Genomic DNA, 22779 nt, shown 5'->3' on the forward strand with positions numbered 1-22779 from the left:
CTTTAATGTTCACTTGGTGCCATCTAGTCACACATTCTGGCCCCTATGTGAACAGAATGCTGGAGGAGATGGACCCTTGGTCTGCTCCAGCATGGCTCTTATGTTATTAACTTTTATTGTTTAGTTGCCAGTGAAGACCATTTTATTTTCCCAGGCTGAATTTTTTGTTTTTACAGTCCTTTGGCAAATTGTTATTGGATTATTAATTGTTGGTTTAATAATTATATTGATTGTTGTATATAATTATAGGTTTTAAAATTTTATTTTGTAAGATGCCTTGGAAAGTTGTACTTAGTATTTTTTTTTTTTTTAAATGAGCTAAACGTTTGACTTGTTCTCCAATTCACCGTAACTCAGGGTCTATACACCCACCGTTTTCTCAGTTCACCATGCATCTGATCACTGTAACAAATAGTTGACTGGCACAACTCATGCCACAGCACCTTTTGGAGATGAAGTCTGCCAGGCGCGGGATGCGACGCGGCAACCACCCGCCAGGAGAACCGAGATTAAACGCAGCGAGGAGAAAACCGAGAGGGAAAACTCCGTCGTGAATCTCCCGCCCTCCGAGCCCCCCCTCGCTTTCAGGCTGCCCTGCAAGGGCGGCAAGCAGGCGGGCAGCCGCGGTTCCCTGGGGCCGCTCCCCGATACCGCCGTCACCGCCCGCCTGGCTCCCCCGCAGCACGCCGGGCAGCACGACGAGCGTGCGAGACGCTCGTTCTCTCTGCTGTGAGGGGATCACAAAGGAGAAGGCGACTGTGGCTGGAGGGCTCCTCCTCGGCGGCGGCTGTGGGCCGAGAACAGCCGCGGTCTGGGAGAGGGACAGCCGAGCAGCGCCCGCCCCCACCTGGCTGGGTCTGGCCCGCCCCGGGGGGGCAGGGCCGGCCTCTATGTTGAGGAGGAGGAGCAGGAGCCGGGATTGGGGGCCGCCGGCGCCTCCCGTCTGGCCGGGCGGCGGCGGCGGCAGGAGGAGGAGCTGCAGCAGCAGCGGCGGCGCGGAACTGGAGCGGCTGCCCCCGAACATGGCGGCGGCGGCGGCGCAGCAGCTGCTCACGGAAGCCTCCGCCGTCGCCGCTCCTCTCCCGCCAAGCGGCGGCGGCGGCGGGGGCTCCGGCTCCGTGCCGGTGCTCTTTTGCTTCTCGGTGTTCGCCAGGCCTTCGGCGGTGCCGCGCGGCTCTGGCTACGAGGCGCTGATCCAGAAGTTCCTGAGCCTCTACGGCGACCAGCTCGACATGCACCGCAAGTTCGTGGCGCAGCTCTTCTCCGAGGAATGGAGCCAATACATCGACCTGCCCAAGGGCTTCCTGGTGAGCGAGCGCTGCAGAGTGCGCCTCGTGCCGCTGCAGATACAGGTGGGTGAGAGCGAGGGCGCGCCCGCGCGCAAGGCGGCCCGCCGCTCCGTCGGTGCCCCGGGCGCCCGCGGAGGAAAGGACGCCTCCGCCTGCGCAGTGGCGCGCGCGCGCACCCGCACGGCCTCCTCCAGCCCAGCGAAGGGGAGGCTCCCTCCCCTCCCTTCTCCTCCCACAGTACTCTGGCGGCGGCGGAGGTGAAAGAAGTGGCAAGGCGTCGGTGGCCCACCTCCAGTCAGACAAGCAAGCAGGAGTAGGGACGAGCCTGGCGAACTCGCGTCCTCCCACGCGCACGCCGTGTTCCTCCTGCGCGGTGTGCAACGCAGCAACTTGCATAAATGCGAATAGGAAGCATTTCTGGAGCGCCCTTGAGTGTTCCGAGGGCTCCGCAGACAGCGGGCCCTTCCAAACGGAGTGTGCTTAGTAATCCTTACAACAACCCTCTGAAGTAGGTCGATTCCTCTGTGGTAGGTGGGGAGCTGAGCTTGAGGGATAATGACTTGCCTCCTAAGGCCACGTTTGGAGTACTTGGGTGAAGAGAGATTTGGCCCCGGGGTGATCGTTTCTAAGTTAAGCCCGCTCATTTCAATGGGACTTACCGCCATGTGCCGACTGGCACTTTCATCTTTGGTTAAAATTCTGGCCACTCAGAAATACGCAAATACAGCCACCTGCCTGATTGCTATTTTGGGGGGTGGAGGGCAAACTCTTCTGACAAGTCTGTACTTGTTCCTTCTCAGTTTTGATGAGAATTAAACTAGAACTAGAGATCTGCTGTAATCCCAGCTAGGAACTAGAAATGCCTTTCATCCCAAATACCCATCTGATAAGAGCAGAGGGGCATGCTTCCCAAATTCTTGGTTCTTTCCAAGGAGGGCAGAGATAGTCACAAAAGCATCAAGAAGGGGTGGATTCTCTCCACGCTTTCACAGATGTGTAATCCTCAGCATGTCTACTCAGAAGTAATTCCCACTAAGGTCAATGGGGCTTACACCCTGCTAAATGTGTACAAGATGGCATCCCCAAATATGTTTGGGTGGCAAGTGGAAATTCTGATGCCTGTTAGCTCAAAGCTGGCATGGAAGATATTCTCAATTCATTAATCTGGAACAAAAGCAAGAACAGATGACATGTTAGGAAATGCATTTAAGGTTAATTAGGTATCTGAGACAAATCACGTAAAGGCCGAGAGAAACATCCACCATGAAAAGCAAAGGTAGCTGTGCTGGTCCATGTTTTAAAGAATCCTGGATTTTTGTCCACTGTGAAAGGCAGAGTAGATTAGAAATGTGTAAGAGCAAGGAACCTCAATGTACGGAGGCAGCTTTTTATCATCCATCGCAACACACAAGGACAGATGATTGGTACAAACAGTAGATGAGTAGTGCCTCTTCACTAGCCTGTGGTTTTAAATAGGGATGTACGAAAGTCACTTACCTTTTCGCAGGATTGATTTGTGGGGGGGGGCTCTCTGTCCCCCCAGAATCCTCGACGGGGGGGGGGGAGGTGATCCAGTCCTCCCCCCTGGAATCCTGCCCGGCTGGCTTCGCTCCATGGCGGCTCTGCGGAGCAGCTGGCCAGGGCTGTCCGCAGCTGGACTTCCGGCTACAGACGGGCTGCTGCGGATGCAAATGGCAGCTGCCATTTGCATCCAGCCAGGCTGCCGTGATAGGCTACGTAAGTATTTACATAGCCTATCACGGCTGGGCAAAAAAACCCCAACAGCCTACGCAAGTGGCGGCGGCTACGGCAGCCGCCATTTGCGTTCCCTATTTTTTGCAGTTTTATCCTACGTAAATATTTACGTAGGCTATTACGGTGAAAAAAGGGGGAATGCAAATAGCGTAGTGGGCACTACTTGCTTCCTTTTTTTCCCGCCGTAATAGCTTACATAAGTATTTACGTAGGCTAGAACGGCGAAAAATAGTCAATGCAAATGGCGGCCGCTGTAGCCGCCGCCATTTGCATATGCTGTTTTTTTTGTTTTGCTTGGCTTGCCGTGATAGGCTACGTAAATACTTACGTAAATACTTACGTAGCCTATCACGGCAAAGACCAGGATGCAAATGGCAGCTGTGGCAGCCGGTCGAAAGACCAGCCAGAACTGCCGCCATCCGGAACATCCGCCCCATGTAAGCTTCGTCCCGGGGGGAATCCGCGGGGGGGCGAGGGGGCAGGCCGTTCCGCCACGGATTTCGGGGGGCCGAATGCCAGTGCATTCGGCCTCACTGAAATCCGTGGCGGAATTCTCCACCATCCTTAGCTTTAAAGCACACTAACAGCCTGGTCCTGTGCGGGGTTAGGTGAGTAGTTTTTAAGATGAGGCTGTTAATGTGTAAATTTCACTTTAAATCAATGAAAATTCCCAGTAAATGCATTGAGAATAGAAATGGAAGCAAGCACGTGTCTGTGACGGCATGTTTTCTCCTCCTCTGTAAGACCTAATAACATTCGCTAGTGTACCTCTGCTCATGATAATGAGTGAGTTGAACAGAGGATAGTGGAAGTCGCAGACCATACTGAATATGCTGGGGGGGGGTTACCATCTTGACAGCATACCGAGTGCACAAAAGGATGCTCAAAGTGTGTTAGGGGCTAGCCAATCTGCATTAAATGATGTCGAGCAAGCTTTGGCTTGGATCTTTTAAACATTATGCATGCTGGTCATGGACATAGAATGACTCTAAAGTAGTTGCCCACGATATTGACAAACTATAGGTGAGATCCAGAGAGCCCCCTGTGTAAGACACTTTGACCCTCACAAGGGAGGAGAGTGATTTCCTCCAGCTACATCCCCCTGTGCCATTCTGGAGGGTCTCCACAGGAACACAAGGCAGGGTTGGGCAACAGCATGAGGGAGCAGGTGGGAAAGCCCTGCTGCACGAGCAGAACTCTGCTCATAGTTCTTTAGATTCCATCCTATATTTTTGGAAACATAGGCAGCTGCCTTATGTTGGGCAAGTTTGCACATCATAATAAGCCACCCTGAAAATAAGCTACAGCGGGTGGTTCGCTTGCTAACCTGTGTTACTCACTCCCAACAGATGATCAGGTGTGGTGTGGCTTGCTGTGACTGCTTTCCCCCTTAGTCCTCCCGCCTGCTCCTGGCACATATCCCATGGGCCTTTGCAGCACAGCCTCAGCAGCCTACTCCGATAATGAACGCATTTGTGCTCATTAGCAGAGTAGAGGGTTTTATGTAGAATTTTTTCCTTTCCTTTGGGGAGATTTGCGCAAATTCAGTGTGTGTGTGGGTCTTTTTGTCAATTCAAGATGTAATAGAGAGGGGATATTGTCAGCGAGATCACAAGGAGTGACTTGCAGGGTTTTTCACCACTTTTGCCAGGTGACTCTGTCGTCGTTTTGAACAACCCACACTGAAGCTTTGCCAGGTTCAGATGTCACGACAAGTCACCCTGAGAATAAGCCATCCTAAACAACCCTATCACAAGCCATAGGTTATCAGGGTGGCTTTTTTGTGAGAACCCACGACTGAAAAGGCGCGCCGGGTTTGAACGTCATGCTAAGCCACGCTGTAACCACCCATGGTGACAACCCACCGCGGTTTAGCGTGATGTGCGAACCAGGTCATTGAGTCATTCCAGTGGTCCATTTAGCTTAGTATTATCTACACGGACCCGCTCTCTAGGGTTTCAGACAGGAATCTTTCCCAGCCCTACCTGGGTACCGAGAGCCTGGGGCCTTCTGCATGCAAAGTACATGGTCTACCCCTGAGCTGCAGCCTTTTTTTTTTACACAGTCTCTAGTTCTAGATATGCTGTCTACACTCATAGGATTCATTGTTAAAATATGCTTGTCTTGGTCAATAAGTTTGAATTTATAAAAAGTGGGAGTTGCAGAACTGCACTGATATCTGGATGTATTATATGATAATGTGGATGTATTAGTAAAGTATGCATTCTGCAGATACATCAGTATTTGGTTTAAAAAAAAATAAATATGAAAAATATACTGTGTGAAATACCTCCATCGTAAATACATTTTCTTGAAAGTAAATCTAATTGATTTTAGTGGGGTGTATGTACTTTCACCTAAGGAGGTATAAGAATAAGGTACTAAATAACTGCACTTCTAGGCACATTTGGGTTCCATGATGATGTCTTTACGATTATAATCTTAAGCACATCAACTAGGGTGCCCTTGCTTGGTCGGACTTCTTAATAGACATATTTAAGATTGTGCTGTACTTCCAACAACTATGTAGAATGTCTGAGAGAAGCTTCACCTCAAGTGGAACAGGATAAGGTAAGGCTTAAATGTATGGTAATGCAGTATAGCAGATATTAATTTTACATTGTTGAAAAACAACCTATTTTATTAAGGTCTGCAATCTAATACTGTTCAGAGAAGAGCTGTTCTCTTTTTGTCCCATTTTCCTTTTGTATATTGACTCCTAGCTATTATTTTTAAATTGTAACCTTGAGTGTTTGGGCTGAAAGGTGCTACAGAAGAAACAGAAAATAAATATAGAAGCTACTAGATGTTCTGTGAATTATAGAATTTTCCTAGATACAGCACACAAGTTTGGACATGAAGACAATCCACAATTCAACAAATCGCAATGTGGCTTACTGTTATGTATAAACCTGGCCACTATGTTACACAGTGCTGCTGCAAGCATATAATTCTGACAAATGTTTGTTAATTTATATATTCACTGATTTTAAAGATGTTGGAGGGTGCAATCCTATCAGGATAAGGGGACGCCTCCGAACTTGAAGGCAACTGCCTATCCAATGCAGGGCAGGAGCAGCGTGGAGGGGATCTACTCCGCACTTCAGCTGCCCTGCATTTGTGGCTAGACAGCTGATTTTGGCTGTCCAGCCACGGGAAATTGGAGTGGGGGGGCAGAGGCTGGACAACGCATAGGAAGCGTTGGAAAGGCACTTCTGCCTGCCCCCAGGAGCACCCTGTTTTTGCTGCTCTATGCTGCTCTTATGTGCACAGAGCATGGGGCCAATCCGCGCTGCCCATGAGGCAGCGCGGGAGGGGGTGGAGGCTGATTATCAGGGAACCAACCTATCCTATGGCAGTCTAGCCACTGACTAGCGGCCATAGGATTGCACCCTTAGTTGATTGATCTTTTAAGTAATAAATAGGTAAATTAATTAAGTTTAAATGTATGTCTGCATTAACAGTATCTTTGTGGTAATGCCCTTTTTCAGGATGTTTTAAAAATGTGAGAACTTGCATTTTATGAAACAAAGCTACCATTGGTTGTTGGAAGAAAAAGTCCTTCAATGTTTATTTTTTACTTCCCATTAAAGTAACACACAAGAGCCAAAACTGCTATAAGAGAAGAAGCCATCTCAATCCCTCCAATTATTGTGAGCTTCCATTGATTAAAAATTTCCTGTACCAATTAATCAGTTAAAACTTTAGTTGAGTATCTTCCAGTTACATGGAATAAATTTTCATCCCTAATACATAGCATTTGAAGGGCTAGGAATAATGGTTTACCTTTAGATATCTGCTTTCTATAACAGCCAGATGTTTATAGGCAAACTTGCATGAGAAGTATTTGATACTGTTTTCAAACAGACTGCTTAGATTTATTTCACTAAACTTGGAAGCTAGATATTTGCAGTACATTTAATTCAGTGTTTCTTTTTGTTGTTGATGACCCATATTCCTTAGTTTGTGCGCTTCTCCAATTTGAGAAACTGATTTAGGGCGCAATCCTATCCAGATAGACGGCTGCCTCAGAACTCAGAGGCGACCGCCTATCCAAAGCAGGGCAGGAGAAGCACGGAGAGGATCGTTCCCTCTGCGCTTTTCCTGCCCTGAATTTTTGGCTAGACAGCCGAAATATCTAGCTAGCTGCAGGAGGACAGAGCAGGGAAGGAGGCTGCTGTACGACACACTGGATACGTCGTACAGGCATTTCCGCCCGCCCCAGAAATGCCCCCAGCCACACCCCTTTTTGGCCACTCCAATCTCCTCTTGCGAGCGCGGAGGACAGGGCTGTTCCATGCTGCCTCCAAGGCCACACGGAAATCAGGGGAGGTCGGTTCTCTGGGAACTGACCTTGGAGTGCGGGCTCTGAGGTCAATTCCTGGAAAACAACATATGCTATGGCCGTCTAGCCGCTGTCCAGTGGCCTCAGGATTGCTCCCTCCATTAATGGCACAGGTTACATATTTATCATTTGCCATTTATTTAGGTACTTTTTTAAATAGAGAAAAGGACCAAAGATACATTGTAATGATCAGAGTCTGATGCATTTAATTGATAAGGCCATCTTCAAGGCACTGCAGTGGCTGCAATCCTGCATACATTTAAAGTGCTTTAATACCATTGAAGTCAACTTTGATCCCTGATACCATCTGAAAAATATTTTGGCCACTTAACGCAAAGAGAAAACTCACTGGAAAAGACCCTGATGCTGGGAAAGACATAAGGCAAAAGGAGAAGGGGATGGCAGAGGATGAGATGGCTAGATAGCATCACCGATGCAATGAATATGAACTTGAGCACACTCGGGGAGAGAGCAGAGGACAGGAAGGCCTGGCGTGCTATGGTCCATGGGGTCACGAAGAGTCGGACAAGACTTAACGACTGAACAACAACAACCATCTGAAATGTAAAAACAGTCCAGGCATGAAATAGTCAGGTGAATTATGTTTAAAGTATCTTATTTTCTTCATGTAAAACTTTAACTGCTCGATCCTATGTTTGTTTTTCTCAGAAGTAAGGCTCTTTAACAGTGCAATCCTATACATGTTTACTCAGAAGTAGGTCCTATTGTACTCAGTGGGGTTTATTCCCTAGTAAGCATGTTAAAGATTGCAACATAAACGTTCCAGTCTGCAATAATATGCACACTTGCGTGCGAGTAGATCTTACTAAAAATAATGGGACTTATTTCCACATAAATATGGATAGGATTGCCAATCTATTTAATTGTCATAATGATTGATATAAAGATCTCTTATAATTGCATCAACAAGAATGAAGAGAGATAATACTTTAGCATTATTTAAAAGAGAAATAGTTTGCGATATGATTCAGAAATGAGAGAAATGGGTTAAGACAGGCAGAGAGACCCATGTGCGCGTGTGTGTAATAGCCAGTTCTTCCTCTGGAGCACCCTTTGACTTTCTTGGGTCTTTTGGGGGTGGGTGGAAGGGGTTCCTGCTGGAAGAGGGAGAGAGGAAACCCAAATGCCTGTGGGCACATGCTTTTGATCCCAGCTCTTTACTGAAAATACATTTCTCATTACAAAGAGTAACTTAAAAGTACAGTTGAGTAGTCAAATCTGAAAAACACTGGAATTCTGAAGTTAGAGTGGTAACTTTTGAATCCTAAGCTACTTAACAGTGCCCTTGCAATCTGCTGAAAGCATCATGTTCATGATCTGATTTTCATCCATGTCTTGTATTTACTTAAATCCAAAAGCGTGTTCCACTCATCTTGTGGACTACTGTACATATTGTCTGCCTGTCTTTAATACAGTCTACACATGCAAACATTTGTGGTTTAGGGTGCAATCCTATGGCCGCTAGACGGCCATAGGATTGGTTGGTTCCCAGAGAACTGCCTCCCCCTCCCTCACCACCTTGTAGGTGGTGCGGATTGTCTCTGGGATCGTAAGAGCAGCATGGTGCAGGGCAAAAGGGGGTGTTCCCTGGGGCGGCGAGTCCGGAAGTGCTGGTGTGATGCTTCCTATGCGTCATCTGGCCTCCCCACCCCACGCTCGGACGTCCTGTGGCTAGCTGAAATTGGCTGTCTAAACCACGAATGCAGGGCGGCTGGAACGCGGAGGAGAGGATCCCCTCTGCGCTACTCCTGCCGTGCATTTGACGTTCGGAGGCAGCTACCTATCCCAATAGGATTGTGTCCTCCATGATTCATGATGCGTAGCTGGGAAATCTCTTTTTGAAGCTGTACCATCTTTATGGATATGGATGATCCAAACCTGAGTTTTGTAGTAGTTCCTGGAGGTCTAAGTCCAGTCACTGCTGTTGCTAGTCAGTGTCCAAATTAGGGATGTCGGAGAAATGTTCCATGGACCCCAGTGAGGCCAGGTTCTATTGACTCCGCCCCCCCCCCCCCCAAGTCCGTGGAGGATCAGATCTCTTACCTCCGCCTCCCCACGAAGTCCTCACCGGTCGGATCCTGCCTGCTGCTGGCTCTGAAGCCCCAGCGATATGGCTGCCATTGCCGTATCGCTGGCTGGACTGACGGACTGTGGATACAAATGGCGTCTGCTATGCCATTTGCGTCCTTACTATTTGATGTGATAGGCTGCGTAAATCTTTTTTACGTATTTGCGGCCCTGTTCTTTCGCGTGATAGGCTATGTAAAGATTTACGTAGCCTATCATGTCAAAGAGCAGGGACGCAAATGGTGTCTGCTATGCCGGACGCCGTTTGCTTCCGCAGTACGTTAGTCCAGCCAGTGATACGTCAATGGTGGCCATATTACTGGGGCTTCGGAGCCAGCCGGCAGCTCCACTGAATCACCATGGAGCCAGTAGGCGAGGATTCCAGGGGGAGGGAAGGATTGCCTCTGCACTCCTCCGCGCCACCCCCCGCCGGAACGGCAGGTAAGTAATTCATACATCCTTAGTCCAAATATACATTAAAATTCATACCCTAAAGCGGGGCTGGGCAACTTGTGGCCCTCCGGATGTTTTGGTCTACAACTCCCATCAGCCCTAGCCAGCCTAGCCAATGGTGAGGGGTGAGGGGAGTTGTAGGCTAAAACATCTGGAAGGCCACAGGTTGCCCATCCCTGCCCTAAAAGGTTACTTGGACTTCTGGAATGGAGTTATATGTAGAAGTAATTATAACTTCACATGAGATTGGTCAGGTTTGGTTTTACCCAGCGTTTCTCAAACTGGGTCAGGACCCATCAGTGGGTCTCAGTGCTGCAGACTGCGCAGTGATTCTTTGTTTGACTGCTTTGTGCCATGGCCACACCTTGTACACTGCCTAGGCAGGCGTGGCAGTTGGTTAGAGAGCAAAGCTGGTATTTTTAATAATATTAAATGAGATGGTGATGATGTTTAAGAACTGGCATTAAAGAGGAAGGGGATAAGAAGGAAGCTGTTACAGTAGGAAGTGATTGTAAAAGCAGCAGGAGGGATGAAAGAAACTGGCAGTTGGGGACAGGATACAAGTTACGTATGAAAGAAGGGGGAGAAGAAATGTCAGGTTATGGGTAAGAAGACTGAGAGGCATGTGGGAGGTGAAAACCAATATAAAATAATGTTCTCTACTTAGAGCAGGGCTCTCTTAACTTTTTTTGCGTTGGTGGGCACATTTAGAATTTGAAAGTGTCATGGGCATTCCCACAAAATGTCTACCATGGAGGGGCTTTCTCATTCATAAAATGGCTGCCATGGTGAGCATGGCCAGTCACAAACACTTTCTTGCACTGTTCTTCTAAGACCTTTAAGATACTGCTCTGTAACAATAAGTGGGTTTTCTAAAATCAGTGCACCTTGAGCCTGCAAAGGGAAAGAACACACAGAAGGATGAAATTACTTATTTAAGCAATAAAATAGTAAAACTTAGATAGCAGCTGCTGAACTAAGAAACCAAATAAACGTACCAGTTGTTGGCCTATGCTGTTGATATCTCCAAAACACTTGATAGGTGGTCTGAATCTCTCTTGCATATCGCAACAGAAACCCAGAAACTTGCATATCACAACAGAACAGTATACTCTTGAAAGTTAGTGTTTGTGACCGGCCATGCCAACCGTAACCCACAGTCTGTTTGAGGGTTATGTGCAGATTGTTTAACCCTTACATAACCCACGCTCAACATGACAACTTCTGAGCAGAAGTTGCATATGCAGTCTGGTGTCCACAAGCACCACAGGTTGTCGTGAGTTAAATAACTCGTGACAAGCTGTGGCGTGTCATCCGAACCTGTTCAATGGGTGAAGAACCGACTGTGGTTCCCTTTTAGAATGCTACATCTATCTTAACACTGACAGCAGATGACGTGATACTGCTTGTCCTCTTATGCTGCAATCATACACACACTTACCTGGGAATACGTCCCATTGAACACAGTATGTCTTACTTCTGAGTAGTTTTTTAAGTAGTTATTTTTTAAAAAACTGGGCTTCTAAGGGTGCAGTCCTATGCATGTTTAGACAAAAAAACCTCCTACAACTATGCTGGCTGGAGAATGCTAGGAGCCATAGAATTTTTTTTCTGTCTAAACATGCATAGGATTGCACATTAAATTGCCATTTCTAAAGTATAACAGTTTAAATATGTCTTTAAATTGGCATAGTTGTTATAAAAAAATCATGTTGCTTGGTGTTGCTGTATTTGTAAAACTGTGTCAATGCCTGTTGCCTTTTAAACTTTAATTATATCTTGAAATATGCTTAGGTTACACATCGGATACTGGCTTCAAACACTGGAAAATAGGGCTGTGCATTGCCTCATCATGAAGCCCGAATAACGAGGTGAAAGCAGCTGATTCAGAGCAAAATCTTCATGATATGAAGTGGGTCAGAGCAGTGCCAAGGCACCCCGGGGCGAAGAGCCCCCCCCCCCGAAGCGTCTCCTCCGCCTCGTATATTCAGAGCTCTACTTAATGCCTGAGCAGTCCAGACAGGCTGTCTCCAAAATGTATCAACTTCTGAAAGCTCACGCGGAGGGGCAAGGGGAGGAGGAGGGAGGGGAAGGTGAGTGGACGCAGGGGGAGACGGGAAGGCAAGCGCAGGAGGAGGAGGGACTGTGCTTTGGTGAATAGGAACTCTTGGTCAGAACCGATGCCAGCAGTCTCCAATCAGAGAGAGTGGTGGAGGAAGAGGGTATATATACTTCGGCGAAAGGCTGTGTTCGGTTATTGTGCTAGCTGTGTCTTTGGGAGAGGGCTGGTGTATGGCTGGATGATCGTGTGTATGTGTGTGCGCATGTGCGTTCCTTGGAGTTGTTCCTTCTATTTCTTCATTTTTGATTGCCATTAGGCTTTCCTCGATATTTAAATTAAAAGGAAACAGCTTGGTTGTAGTGGGATCATTCCCTTATTCGTTACTCGACCGTTCCCTTTGGGATGGTGCTTTGCAGCACCCCTTCCAGCCTCCTTCTCTTATTTCTTTCTACATCCAACTCATTTGTTATTTGTGTTAGATATATTCATCTCTCCTTTCCATATTTTTTCAAACTAACATAGTTTTTCCTTGCTCGTTGCTGCTCTGCTCCCCCTTCCCCCGCCATTCCTGTGTTTGTTTATATTAGGGATGTCAGAGAATTCTGCCACGGACTGAAATGGGATCGAATTCCCTTCAGTCTGTGCCACGGGATCCTCTGCGGAACAGCACCACAAGTTCCTGCGGAGCCAGCAGTCATGCAGCTTTTTTTTTGTCATCCACAAAGAGTTGCAAATTTTCGTAAATAAAAACTCAGTGTGATATATTCCGATAATAAATACGTACATTAAAAAAAAAAAAGAATTGTGCTCACTGCCTTGTTTGTGGGTGTTCTTTTAAAATTGAAATCCTCCGTCTCCATTTACTTTCAGCCAAAACACTTCCTCTTCCTAGGGGCTTCCCAAAAGAAGGCTGTCTTAGGTGTGCCCGAGTGATAAACTCTTTGTTTAAAGCAACGCTGTTTTAAAGAAAGAAAAACCTTTTAAAATGACCATGCCGCTCCAGGACTTTTTAAGACATATTCAAGAATTTAGTTATTTCTTGCTTTCTAAATTCTTAAAGAAAAGCATATTATAGCAGCCTATGTGTGTAGTGTTTGTGTGTCCCCCCCCGGCCCCGCTGAAGTGAACCATCTGCGTCTTCTCTCCCAAAACAGAAATTAAAGAAGGGTTTTTTTTATTATTGTTTGTTTGCTTGCTCTTGGCTCTTATCGCCTCCACTGTCATCCTGTATTTCTTGAAGTTAAGCTGCCTTCCATAAAAGAACATGAAATATAAAACAATAAATTAAAGACACCCATTATTTGCTTATGTAGCTCTGCTTTTCTTTATCTCTTGTGTGTCTGTGTCCGTGTGTGTGTGTGTGTGCGCGCGCGCGTGCGTGCTAGGTTGTTGTTCCATCAACACTATACGTCCAAATTTCAAGACGGTATTTAAAAAGCACGAGACACATAGTATTTATATTAATTACCTTCTTATTCCAATAACACTCCACTATGTGGCAAAGAAATCCAGTGCAATATGAGGCATCTTTGGGGTGTTGGCAGGGGTAGAGGTGGGCGAGGTGCTGCTGTCACTAGCAGCACCATTAGGTAAGTTGTCTGTCTCCTAGTCCAGATAGTGCATCCCAGTGCAGGAGGGCAGCAGAGTGCAGAGGCCAGTTGCAGAGCTCAGAGGTCACTGTTCGAGGAGGCTGGCAGTGGCGAGTTGCACTCTTGCCCAAGGCGGAGCAGCATCTCCTGTAGTGGAAGAGGGGAGCCCACTGATGGATGTTAGGTCAGAGGTGTCTGACGTCCTCAGTGTGGTGGAGGGCGAAGAGGAGGAGATGGTCCGGGGTGTGTTGGAGGAGCAGCAGCAGCAAGAGGCGCCAGCACCCGACCCCTCTTCCATTGTTCCCCCCGCTCGTGTGGTGCACCCCAGACTCAAGGCAGGCAGTGTGCATCTCCTCCTCCCCTAAAACGTAAGGGCAGCATTGTGTGGGACCACTTTGAGTTGGGAGCGGATCCCAGCACCGCCATGTGCCGCTGCTGCAAGGCATCCCTGAGCAGGGGGAAACAGCCAGGGCCCTACAGCACCAGCAGCCTGCTCCGGCACTTCAGGAGGCAGCACCAATCGGTCTTGCTCGGGGAAGAGGCCCCCACGTCCCAGCAGGCCAGCAGCAGGGGCAAGCAGAAGGCTGGTAGTGCTGCCAGAACTCCTGCAAGCTCTCCGTCTCTCACCCCCAAGAGGCTTAGGCAGGCCACCATGGAGGAGATGGGGTGAGGGAAGTTTGGGTCCACCAGGTGGAGGTTTCCAGTGTCCAAAAATCAGTGGCCCTTCTGGGCTAGGCACTGACCGTGTTCATTCAAGATACATTCAAAATAGTCATTTAATATGTGCTAGAAAGAAACAAGTGCAGATAAAAAAATAACCTCTTCCAGCCTGCCTGCCAGGTAATGTGTGTATTAAGCCTTAGAGAGGCTGAGCTGGGGATTCTTCTGAATCAGGGTTGTTTTGAGCTTCAAAGAAAACTGCAGCAGAGTTTAGGGATAGCGACCTCTGCTTCAACACACTTTCCCTTCCGAGTTTGGTCTGAGTTTCTGGGAATATTAAATTCAACTTGTGCCTAGCACAGAAGCCAGTGGGCCAAACTGCGTGGACTTTGGATGGTGGGATGCTCTTGAGGGGGGCTGGGAGGGGCCCAGGTGTCATGCACGTCCGTGGAAACAAGGAGAAGTTACAGCTCTTTGCTTTCTGGGTTTTTGTGGGGGAAAAAACTTTTACCAGCTCCTTGCACCCAAGCCAGTGGGCCAAACTGCCTGGACTTTGGTGGGTGGGATGTTCTCGAGGGGGGCTGGGAGGGGCCAAGGTTTCACATGCATGCATGGAAACAGGGAGAAGCTGGACAGCCATCTGACAAGGATGCTTTGACTTGGATTTCTGCATTGAGCAGGGGGTTTCTCAGGATTCCTTTAGCCCCCACTTTATTTCAGCACTGAAGACAAACACAGATGAGAGGCTTCAGTCTATAGCTTTTAATCCATTACTTCACAGGGTCATACAGATGCAAATTCTCAGTGACTCTCAGTCCACAAAGGAATGCCTTCAGGGGACTTCAAAAGGTAGTTAAGAGAGTTGCCGAGGAAGGCAGTCTCACTAGCCTAACTTAAGCGGGGGAGGAACCTCTCTCGTGAGGCTTCTGAGTGCAGCTTCTCACACAAGGCAAATTGGGTAGACCGTCATAAGTTCTTCCTGCCTTCTCCCTCTTTGCTGTGTGCCTGCGCCTGGCGTCTATTAGATCAGATTCTACACCCCCCCTGCTCCTTCTGTTCGCTGTCTCTCACAGGGGTGTGTGAAGAGGAACCCTCATCCTCAGCCAGCTGGGCGTTTGTAACCTGAGAAGCCGGGCCAGTCATGTCTGGACTAGCCTGGGAAAACACCTCCCCCATGTCTGGTGGTTCTCCTTCAGAATCTGAACTGCTATCCCACTCCCTGTACTCAGAAACAGCCCTGACAGGGTTGGACTCAGTGGTATTATAAGCCTCTTCCAACCCTACTATTCTATGATTCTGTGATTCTATAAGTTACAGCTCTTTGCTTTGAGAATTTCTGTGGAAAACATCAGAATTTAACTCCGCCTAGCACAAAAACGACTGGGACAAACTGTCTGAAATTTTGCAGGTGGCTTCCTCTCCAGGGGCGGTGGGGGGTGGAGAGGCCCCCAAATTTCATGCCTGTATCATAAAAACTAAAAAATTCATGACCGTTTCTGTTTTCCCATACAAGTCAATGGGAAAACGCCAAAAACGGGCAATCCGGATATCCGAATTGCGCTTCATTTTTGGATCTGAGTGGGAGTGGAGGGGGTCCGAATCGATCTGAGGCAGATAGGGGTCACTTCAGAGGATCCGAAGTGGCATCCGAAGCGGATCAGGAGGTCCGTGTACAGCCCTGCTTGAAAACTGCATGCAAGAGCCATTCTTAAAGATAATGGCTAGGATCCAAAGAAACGTGTAACCAGTTTCATGTACTTTAAGGAGCACTGGATTTCTCTTCTCAATCAGCAGTTCTTGCTGCAACAGCTTGTTTTTGAAATGGATGATTTGCGAGGTAGTGATTTGACATGGGGTTATGCTATTCAAAGAAAAAAATCAAATATCCTACGAGAGACATACAGCCCCATGGGCTCACCTAAAGTGGGTATTTAGATTCTAACCAGTGTAAAATATTTGCCCTTAGATATGGCTCATTTGACATGTGATATTAAATTTCTGATTTTTCCTTTGTCTCAGCTAACTACATTGGGCAATCTCACACCTTCTAGCACTGTGTTTTTCTGTTGTGACATGCAAGAGAGATTCAGACCAGCCATCAAGTATTTTGGAGATATCATCAGCGTAGGCCAACGATTGGTACGTTTATTTGGTTTCTTTGTTCAGCAGCTGCTATCTAGGTTTTACTGTTTTATTGCTTAAATAAGTAATTTCATCTGTGTGTTCTTTCCCTTTGCAGCTTCAAGGTGCACGGATTTTAGGTATCCCAGTTATTGTTACAGAACAGTATCCTAAAGGTCTTGGAAGCACAGTGCAAGAAATTGACTTAAGTGGAGCTAAACTTGTCTTACCAAAAACAAAGTTTTCTATGGTATTGCCTGAAGTTGAGGCTGCAATAGCAGAGATTCCTGGAGTCCGCAGTGTTGTTTTATTTGGAGTAGAAGTAGGTACTTCATTTTTCTTATGTTTATAGACTTCCTACAATAGTATTAATATTTAGATAAACATTTAATCCTGTTTGTAAAGGTAACTTACTAAACTTGCTTAGAACAATAACTATTTACATTCAGAACACCATTTATGTGCCTAACAGTGTGAAAAATAAACATACAATCTGAAAACACTCTTGTCCTGTAGTACTGGATATTCTGTTTCTGTAGTTGATAAAACTAATTTTTGTTTCTCTTCAAGACTCATGTCTGCATCCAACAGACAGCATTGGAATTAGTTGGCAGAGGTCTGGAAGTTCACATTGTGGCTGATGCAACCTCTTCAAGAAGTATGATGGACCGAATGTTTGCCTTGGAGGTAATTACTTTTAGATGGACATGCATTTGAGAATGACCCCAGTAACAGTTAGGGTATAAAAGTTAGAAGATTGACATAAGTACTGACAAACCATTCGTCTCAAGGATTTGTAATGCACAGAAGACGAGAAGTGGCAAGAACCTATTCTTCTGCCAAATAAATGACTAGACATCTCAAGGATTGCATTTTTATTGATTAAAATGTATATACCAGCATTTTACATTTTTTGGTAGTTACTGTCTTTTTGCTAACTATTTTGGTGGCTTGAACCTAAAAGTTGGGAACATTAGGATTTTTTTTAAAAAGCATGTGAGATGACATGTGGGGTATTGTTCATCGGAATGTTATGGAAATTGACCAGGCTTGTCAGACAAAACAGGTTTTATGTTGTAGTGTTCCTTCTGGAACTTCTTCAGAGCCTTCTGTTATAAAATCTTAGTGAGTAAAACTGCATAACTCTCATGTATTGATCGTATGTAATATCACAACTGAATGGCAAGCTTTTCCATTTCTGTTAAAAATCCTTAAAGTTTATAGAAAGTTGGTATTTAGTAGTAATAGTTACAGTTGATTAAATGGAAGCTTAATGTAATCTGTTGTGTAATGCTTATGACGCACAAAGAGTATAAGAATGATAACAGCCACGGGCTCAGATGTAAGCCAGGGTAATGATATGCCTCATGTGTTGTCACACAAAACCGTAAGTTCCACTTTGTCTTTCTGCTGCTTGTGAAGGACATGGGGTTTTTTGATTGAAGCATAGGACAAATATGACATTTATTAATTAAAAGATTTATACCCTGCCCCTTTGTCCCTAAATCTCCAGGCTGATTTCCAGGGATGTCTCCAGCTCACTAGACATATCTGGAATCCAGGATGATACAGTGACTTGCATTCACAACTACTCCAAATTTGTTTAAACCCTGGGTAGTCACGACTGAGCCGAAGTGAGGGTGCCGACTCTGGGCCACCCATCTGTTTCCGCTGAGCTAAACAACCCAGGAATACTCTGGATGTAGAATTGTGGGTTGTTGGTGGAGGAACAATCCAGACTTGTTACCCACTCAGCAGGAGTGGGAGGATGGGAGCCAGCACAAGTTGTTCAGTCCCACGTGTTCATGACCACCCATGTATTAAACAATCCATGGGTAGTCATGGCATGTGAACCAAGTCTGGATTAAACTAGCTGTCTTCATTCAGGACTTGGTTTTTGTGGTTAAAAAGGGAAGGATTTGCACAATATCCGGCTAGGTTTTATATATCAACAGCTTTGCCGTTTGATTTTCATTAGCATCTGAATGAATCTCAGACTCTGGAAATAATGTGCTTTTTAAAAAAAATCTAAAATGTTAAGTATTTAGGCCAACCTCCTTTTATGATGCTGAGTGAAGAGTGGCAGTGAAGCAAGTAAGGTTCTAAATGTACGTTCCCTTACATTTCCTTCTTGTTTCCTTAGTTTACTGTGACTTGTGGTGCTTTTTGCCACTTCTGCTTAGATGTGCCCCCAAAATTATCCTTCTGAAAGCTGAATTGCATGTTACATTTTTAAGGGGCTTTGCTGGAACTTCTCGACTGTTGTTGTACTATAATGGGAATACCATAGCTGTAGCTGTTTTACAAACCTATCACACTGAATTAATCTTTGTCTTTCATCTTGACAAAGGTAATGACCTGGTTCTCATGACACAACAGTCCACTGTGGGTTAATTTACCAATGGGGGCTGTCATGTTGTGCTGGGCACCCACAGGCACCATTTTTGCATGGCACTCATGTGCACCCAGCTTGCTGTGGGTTGGCACGTTGTGTTAACCCAGATGGCAGGGGTGGTTTGGGGGCTAGACAACCCTCAAATAACTCATGGCTTGTTCTAGGGTTATTTGAGGATTGTCTAATCCTCAAACATCCCCTGCTGCCTGGGTTTGCATGACACAACAAGTCACGGCAAGCTGGGTACCTGTGGGCATCATGCAAAACTGGCACCTGTAGGCACCTGGCACAACACAGGCCCCTGTTGTGCGAATCAGCCCATTGAGTCTGCTATTATCTGATCTCAGAGTTTCCAGTGGTAACACTTTAGGTAATGCGCTGGATGGAAATTGGTGTTCAACCTGTTCTGGGCAGGGCTGTACTCTTCCTGAAAGAACAGTTTGGGGCTGCTCCTTTGTTGGGAGTGCTAGCTTTATCATTTGAGGCCCATGTGGCCTAGAGTGCCTTTTCCCAGTTTTGGCTTGTTCACCAGCTGTGGCCATCACTGGACAGTGATAGCCTGGACACTGTGATTTATGCCCTAATAACCTGCAGGCTGGATTACTGTAATGCATGATCTGTGGGGCTGTCATTAAAGAAGGCCCAGAAGCTTCAGTTAGTGTGGAATTCAGCTGTCAGAATTTTGACTGGTTAAGTCAGAATTGTTCATATTACACGTATTCTGAAAGAATAGCTATTAGCTGCCTATTCGTTTCCTTGCACTATTTAAGGTGCCAGTACAACAGCTTGGAGCCAGATACCTGGACAAGTGTCACTTTCCATACTAGCTTGCCCATGTCTTAAGAATTTCTGTAGAGGCACTTCTCCAAGTACCCTCTTTAGGGGAGGTGTATTATGTATTCATAAAGGAGAGGTCCTTTTCTGTGGTGGCACCCCAAATGGGAAATGGTTCTCAAAGAAACTTGACTGGCACCAACAGTATAGTCTTTCTGGTGCGAGGTTAAGACCTTCCTATTTTCGCAGGCATTTGAGAGGAAATTTTGTTCCATCTGTTTTTATGTTTCATTTTGGTTTATTTTGCTTATTTGGTTATAATTTATTATGGATATTTGCTGTTTTGATTATATTGTATTTATATGTTTGTGTGAATAGTTTTTATTCACACTCCCCTGAAATCTTTTTTATGAAAGATGGTTAAGAAATATTTTAAATAAATTAGGGCGCAATCCTATGCAGATAGGCGGCTGCCTCCGAACTCGGAGGCGACTGCCTATCCAATGCAGGGCAGGAGAAACACGGAGGGGAACGTTCCCGCCCCGTTCCTCCCACCTTGCATTTTCAGCTAGACAGCTGATTTCGGCTGTCTAGCTGTGGGACAGCGGAGCAGGGGAGGAGGCAGCCAGACGACACATTGGATGTGTCATACTGGCATCCCCCCCCACCCCGCTGCCGTCCAGGAATGTCCCATTTCGGCCTCTCCATGTTCCTCTTGCGAGCGCGGAGCACAGGGCTTCTCCGTGCTGCCTCGCAGGCAGCATGGAAGCGGGGGGAGGTCAGTTCCCAGAAAACAAAATATTCTATGGCCGTCTAGCCACTGACTAGTGGCCATAGGATTGCTTCCTAAATATCCTTTTACTATTATGCATTATTTTTATTCCCACCCCTGGTTAAAGTATCCTACCTCAGAAGAGAGACAGCAGAAAAAGACATCAATATTCAGGAAAAGGGGCATTCTTCTTTTCTTCTCTTACACTTCTATTTCATAGATTTACAGTTCTGTGAAATTAAATATATCAATTAACACAGGTTTATCCCATTGAACTGTGTGATCATTATTGTTTAGCATACTTTGTTTAGCAAGAACTTTCTGTCTAGCTTGGGGCAAAGCCAGTAATGACATTTGCAAGCATTGGGTTAGATCCAGACTAAGTTAGTTGAAATTAGGTCACACTGAAATCAGTGGCAAAAGTTCAACTAACAGTCTAGATCCAATCAATTGGAAGGCTACAAAAATGTATTTTCAGTTAGTGTACTGCTTATATAAATAAATTGTATAGCACCAGATATAAACTGGGACTTTTTCCTAAAAAAAACCCCTAAATTTTATATGAGGTATAGTCTACTGAAGAAAGTAAACAGTATAAAGGAATTTATTTTGTAGTTATTGTCAAAAATAATATTTACACTCTGAGCATTATAACATTCCAGAGTAAGAACTCACGAAGGAGTTATCTTTCTCCCGTTTCCTGGGAGGAGGCAACATATAAATCTTCCCTATGTTCTTTTTATTCACTGGAGAGGCTCCTCAGAACACTCCCATGAATACAAAATTATATATGATATGCCATCCTGCTCCCAATCCCCATTTAATCTCACCAAGGTCACAAGCAGTTGTGCATTACCATTCCGTGTGAGTGATTTAAAGACCCAGCTATTTGGATTGTTGTCTAGTCCATCTAAATTGTGAGGGAAAAGAACTGACTATGTTCTCCAAACCTAATGGATGTTTCCCTCTTTTCCTTTTAAAATAATAAACTGTAATTGTTACTAGAAGCATTTTCAATTGTCGTATTTTGCCTTTTCAGCGTCTTGCTCGCACTGGGATTATTGTTACCACTAGTGAAGCTATATTGCTGCAGCTGATAGCTGACAAAGACCATCCCAAATTCAAAGAAATCCAGAACCTCATTAAGGCAAGTGCTCCAGAGTCGGGGCTTCTTTCCAAAGTATAAAGAAGACATTATTGAAAGAACCTTGGCAATGGAGAGTTAAAGCTGTAAGTACACAAACACTCACTCACACTCTCACTCTCACACACACACACATTCTCTCTTTTACACACACACACACACACCCCTTCTACAAATTGATGTATTTTTGCTTGCCTTAGCAGAATTTGTTTGGTTACGCTGTCCAGGTGCCAGTGTATTATGTTAGCCACAGCTCTTTAGGGCTTTGGGTACTGTAGGATAGCTTTGTTGTCAGAACAAACTATAAAAACAGAGGTGCCTGTCTGTTTGTACTGTACCCACTGATTGTAACACAGCTCCAAGGAACAGTGTATATTTTTGTGAAATATCTCTTGATTGTACAAATGTACTGTGGCATTGTTTTACTTTTTGTATTAATAATTCACTATGACAGATATATGTGATAGGTTTTAACATTCTATAATATTTTAAAATAGAATAGAATATATACACTTTGGGGGAAATGGCTGCTTTATAATTAGAGATATAAGCTGGAGGAAGAAGTAATATAGATGTATTACTGTTGGTAGCGTAGCAAGGATGGTTCTTGATTTTTCAAGACCTTATTACTGAATGCTGTCGCAAAGTCCTTTACTTTACTGTAAAGTTCTAACTGGAAAGTGTCTACAGGTTAACATCCACTTTAAAATCACAACCAATTCTGTCAGTTTGCTAATGGGATCATATAAATGATTGATGACATTGAAATGGAAGATATTAATTCACTTGTAGACAGTTCAGAAGATGATATTCAAGCTCCTCATTTCCAAGTACTAAAATAACTTTTTTTCTGGATGTGTTTGGGGATTTATTTTTAATCCCTTTATGTTTAGATTTAATGAACTCCATCTGGCTCCTGCATTAGTTCAAGCAAGCTTTGGGTGAAAATCAGCTTCTTCAGTTTTATGCAGGATTCTGCAATATAGATACCAAATAGTCTTTAAAAAGACTTTGGTATAATAGCCTATTTTGAAAAGAGCATCTGTCATTTCATGCAGTATTTTATAGCTGGAAATTCATTGGTGTGCTCTTATTACAGCCCAATTAATTCATGTTATAACTGATTCATATTGTTCTAAAATTTGTATGAAGAATCTATGTGGCTTTATAGGAAGATATTTTGCAATATGATACACAATACTAATAGTATTTATTTTTAAAACAACAGTAACAATGCATTGGTGGAAATGTCTCAAGATTTCCCACCAACCCTGGCTCTAAAAATTATCGTGGTATGTTTAAATAAATTCAGATGTTTATTGTGTCTAATTA

At 45.3% G+C, this 22779-nt stretch overlaps 1 protein-coding gene across 3 annotated transcripts; it reads left to right on the forward strand.

Moving 5' to 3' along the window:
* Window positions 1–317: 317 nt before the first annotated feature.
* On the forward strand, window positions 318–22779 carry ISOC1 (isochorismatase domain containing 1). Of its 3 annotated transcripts, none has more exons than XM_084834002.1 (5): window positions 318–1352; window positions 16261–16380; window positions 16481–16688; window positions 16933–17049; window positions 21343–22779. In XM_084834002.1, the coding sequence occupies exons 1-4, from the start codon at window positions 891–893 to the stop codon at window positions 17001–17003; spliced, it is 861 nt and encodes a 286-aa protein (XP_084690128.1). In that variant the 5' UTR covers window positions 318–890; the 3' UTR covers window positions 17004–17049; window positions 21343–22779. The 3 variants fall into 3 exon arrangements, with proteins under 3 accessions (XP_084690128.1, XP_084690125.1, XP_084690126.1); XM_084833999.1 differs by having other exon boundaries at window positions 16481–16684; XM_084834000.1 differs by having other exon boundaries at window positions 318–1307; window positions 16481–16684.

This window comes from Heloderma suspectum, chromosome 2 (assembly GCF_057233095.1).
Source record: "Heloderma suspectum isolate Gila_16-S chromosome 2, 16-S_ref, whole genome shotgun sequence".
NCBI lineage: Eukaryota > Metazoa > Chordata > Lepidosauria > Squamata > Helodermatidae > Heloderma > Heloderma suspectum.

Coding starts and splice junctions, on each gene's coding strand:
- ISOC1 (XM_084833999.1), top strand. CDS start 891: ATGTTGAGGAGGAGGAGCAGGAGCCGGGATTGGGGGCCGCCGGCGCCT. Junction 16,381..16,480: donor TCAGCGTAGGCCAACGATTG/GTACGTTTATTT, acceptor TTCCCTTTGCAG/CTTCAAGGTGCACGGATTTT. Junction 16,685..16,932: donor TTGTTTTATTTGGAGTAGAA/GTAGGTACTTCA, acceptor TTTCTCTTCAAG/ACTCATGTCTGCATCCAACA.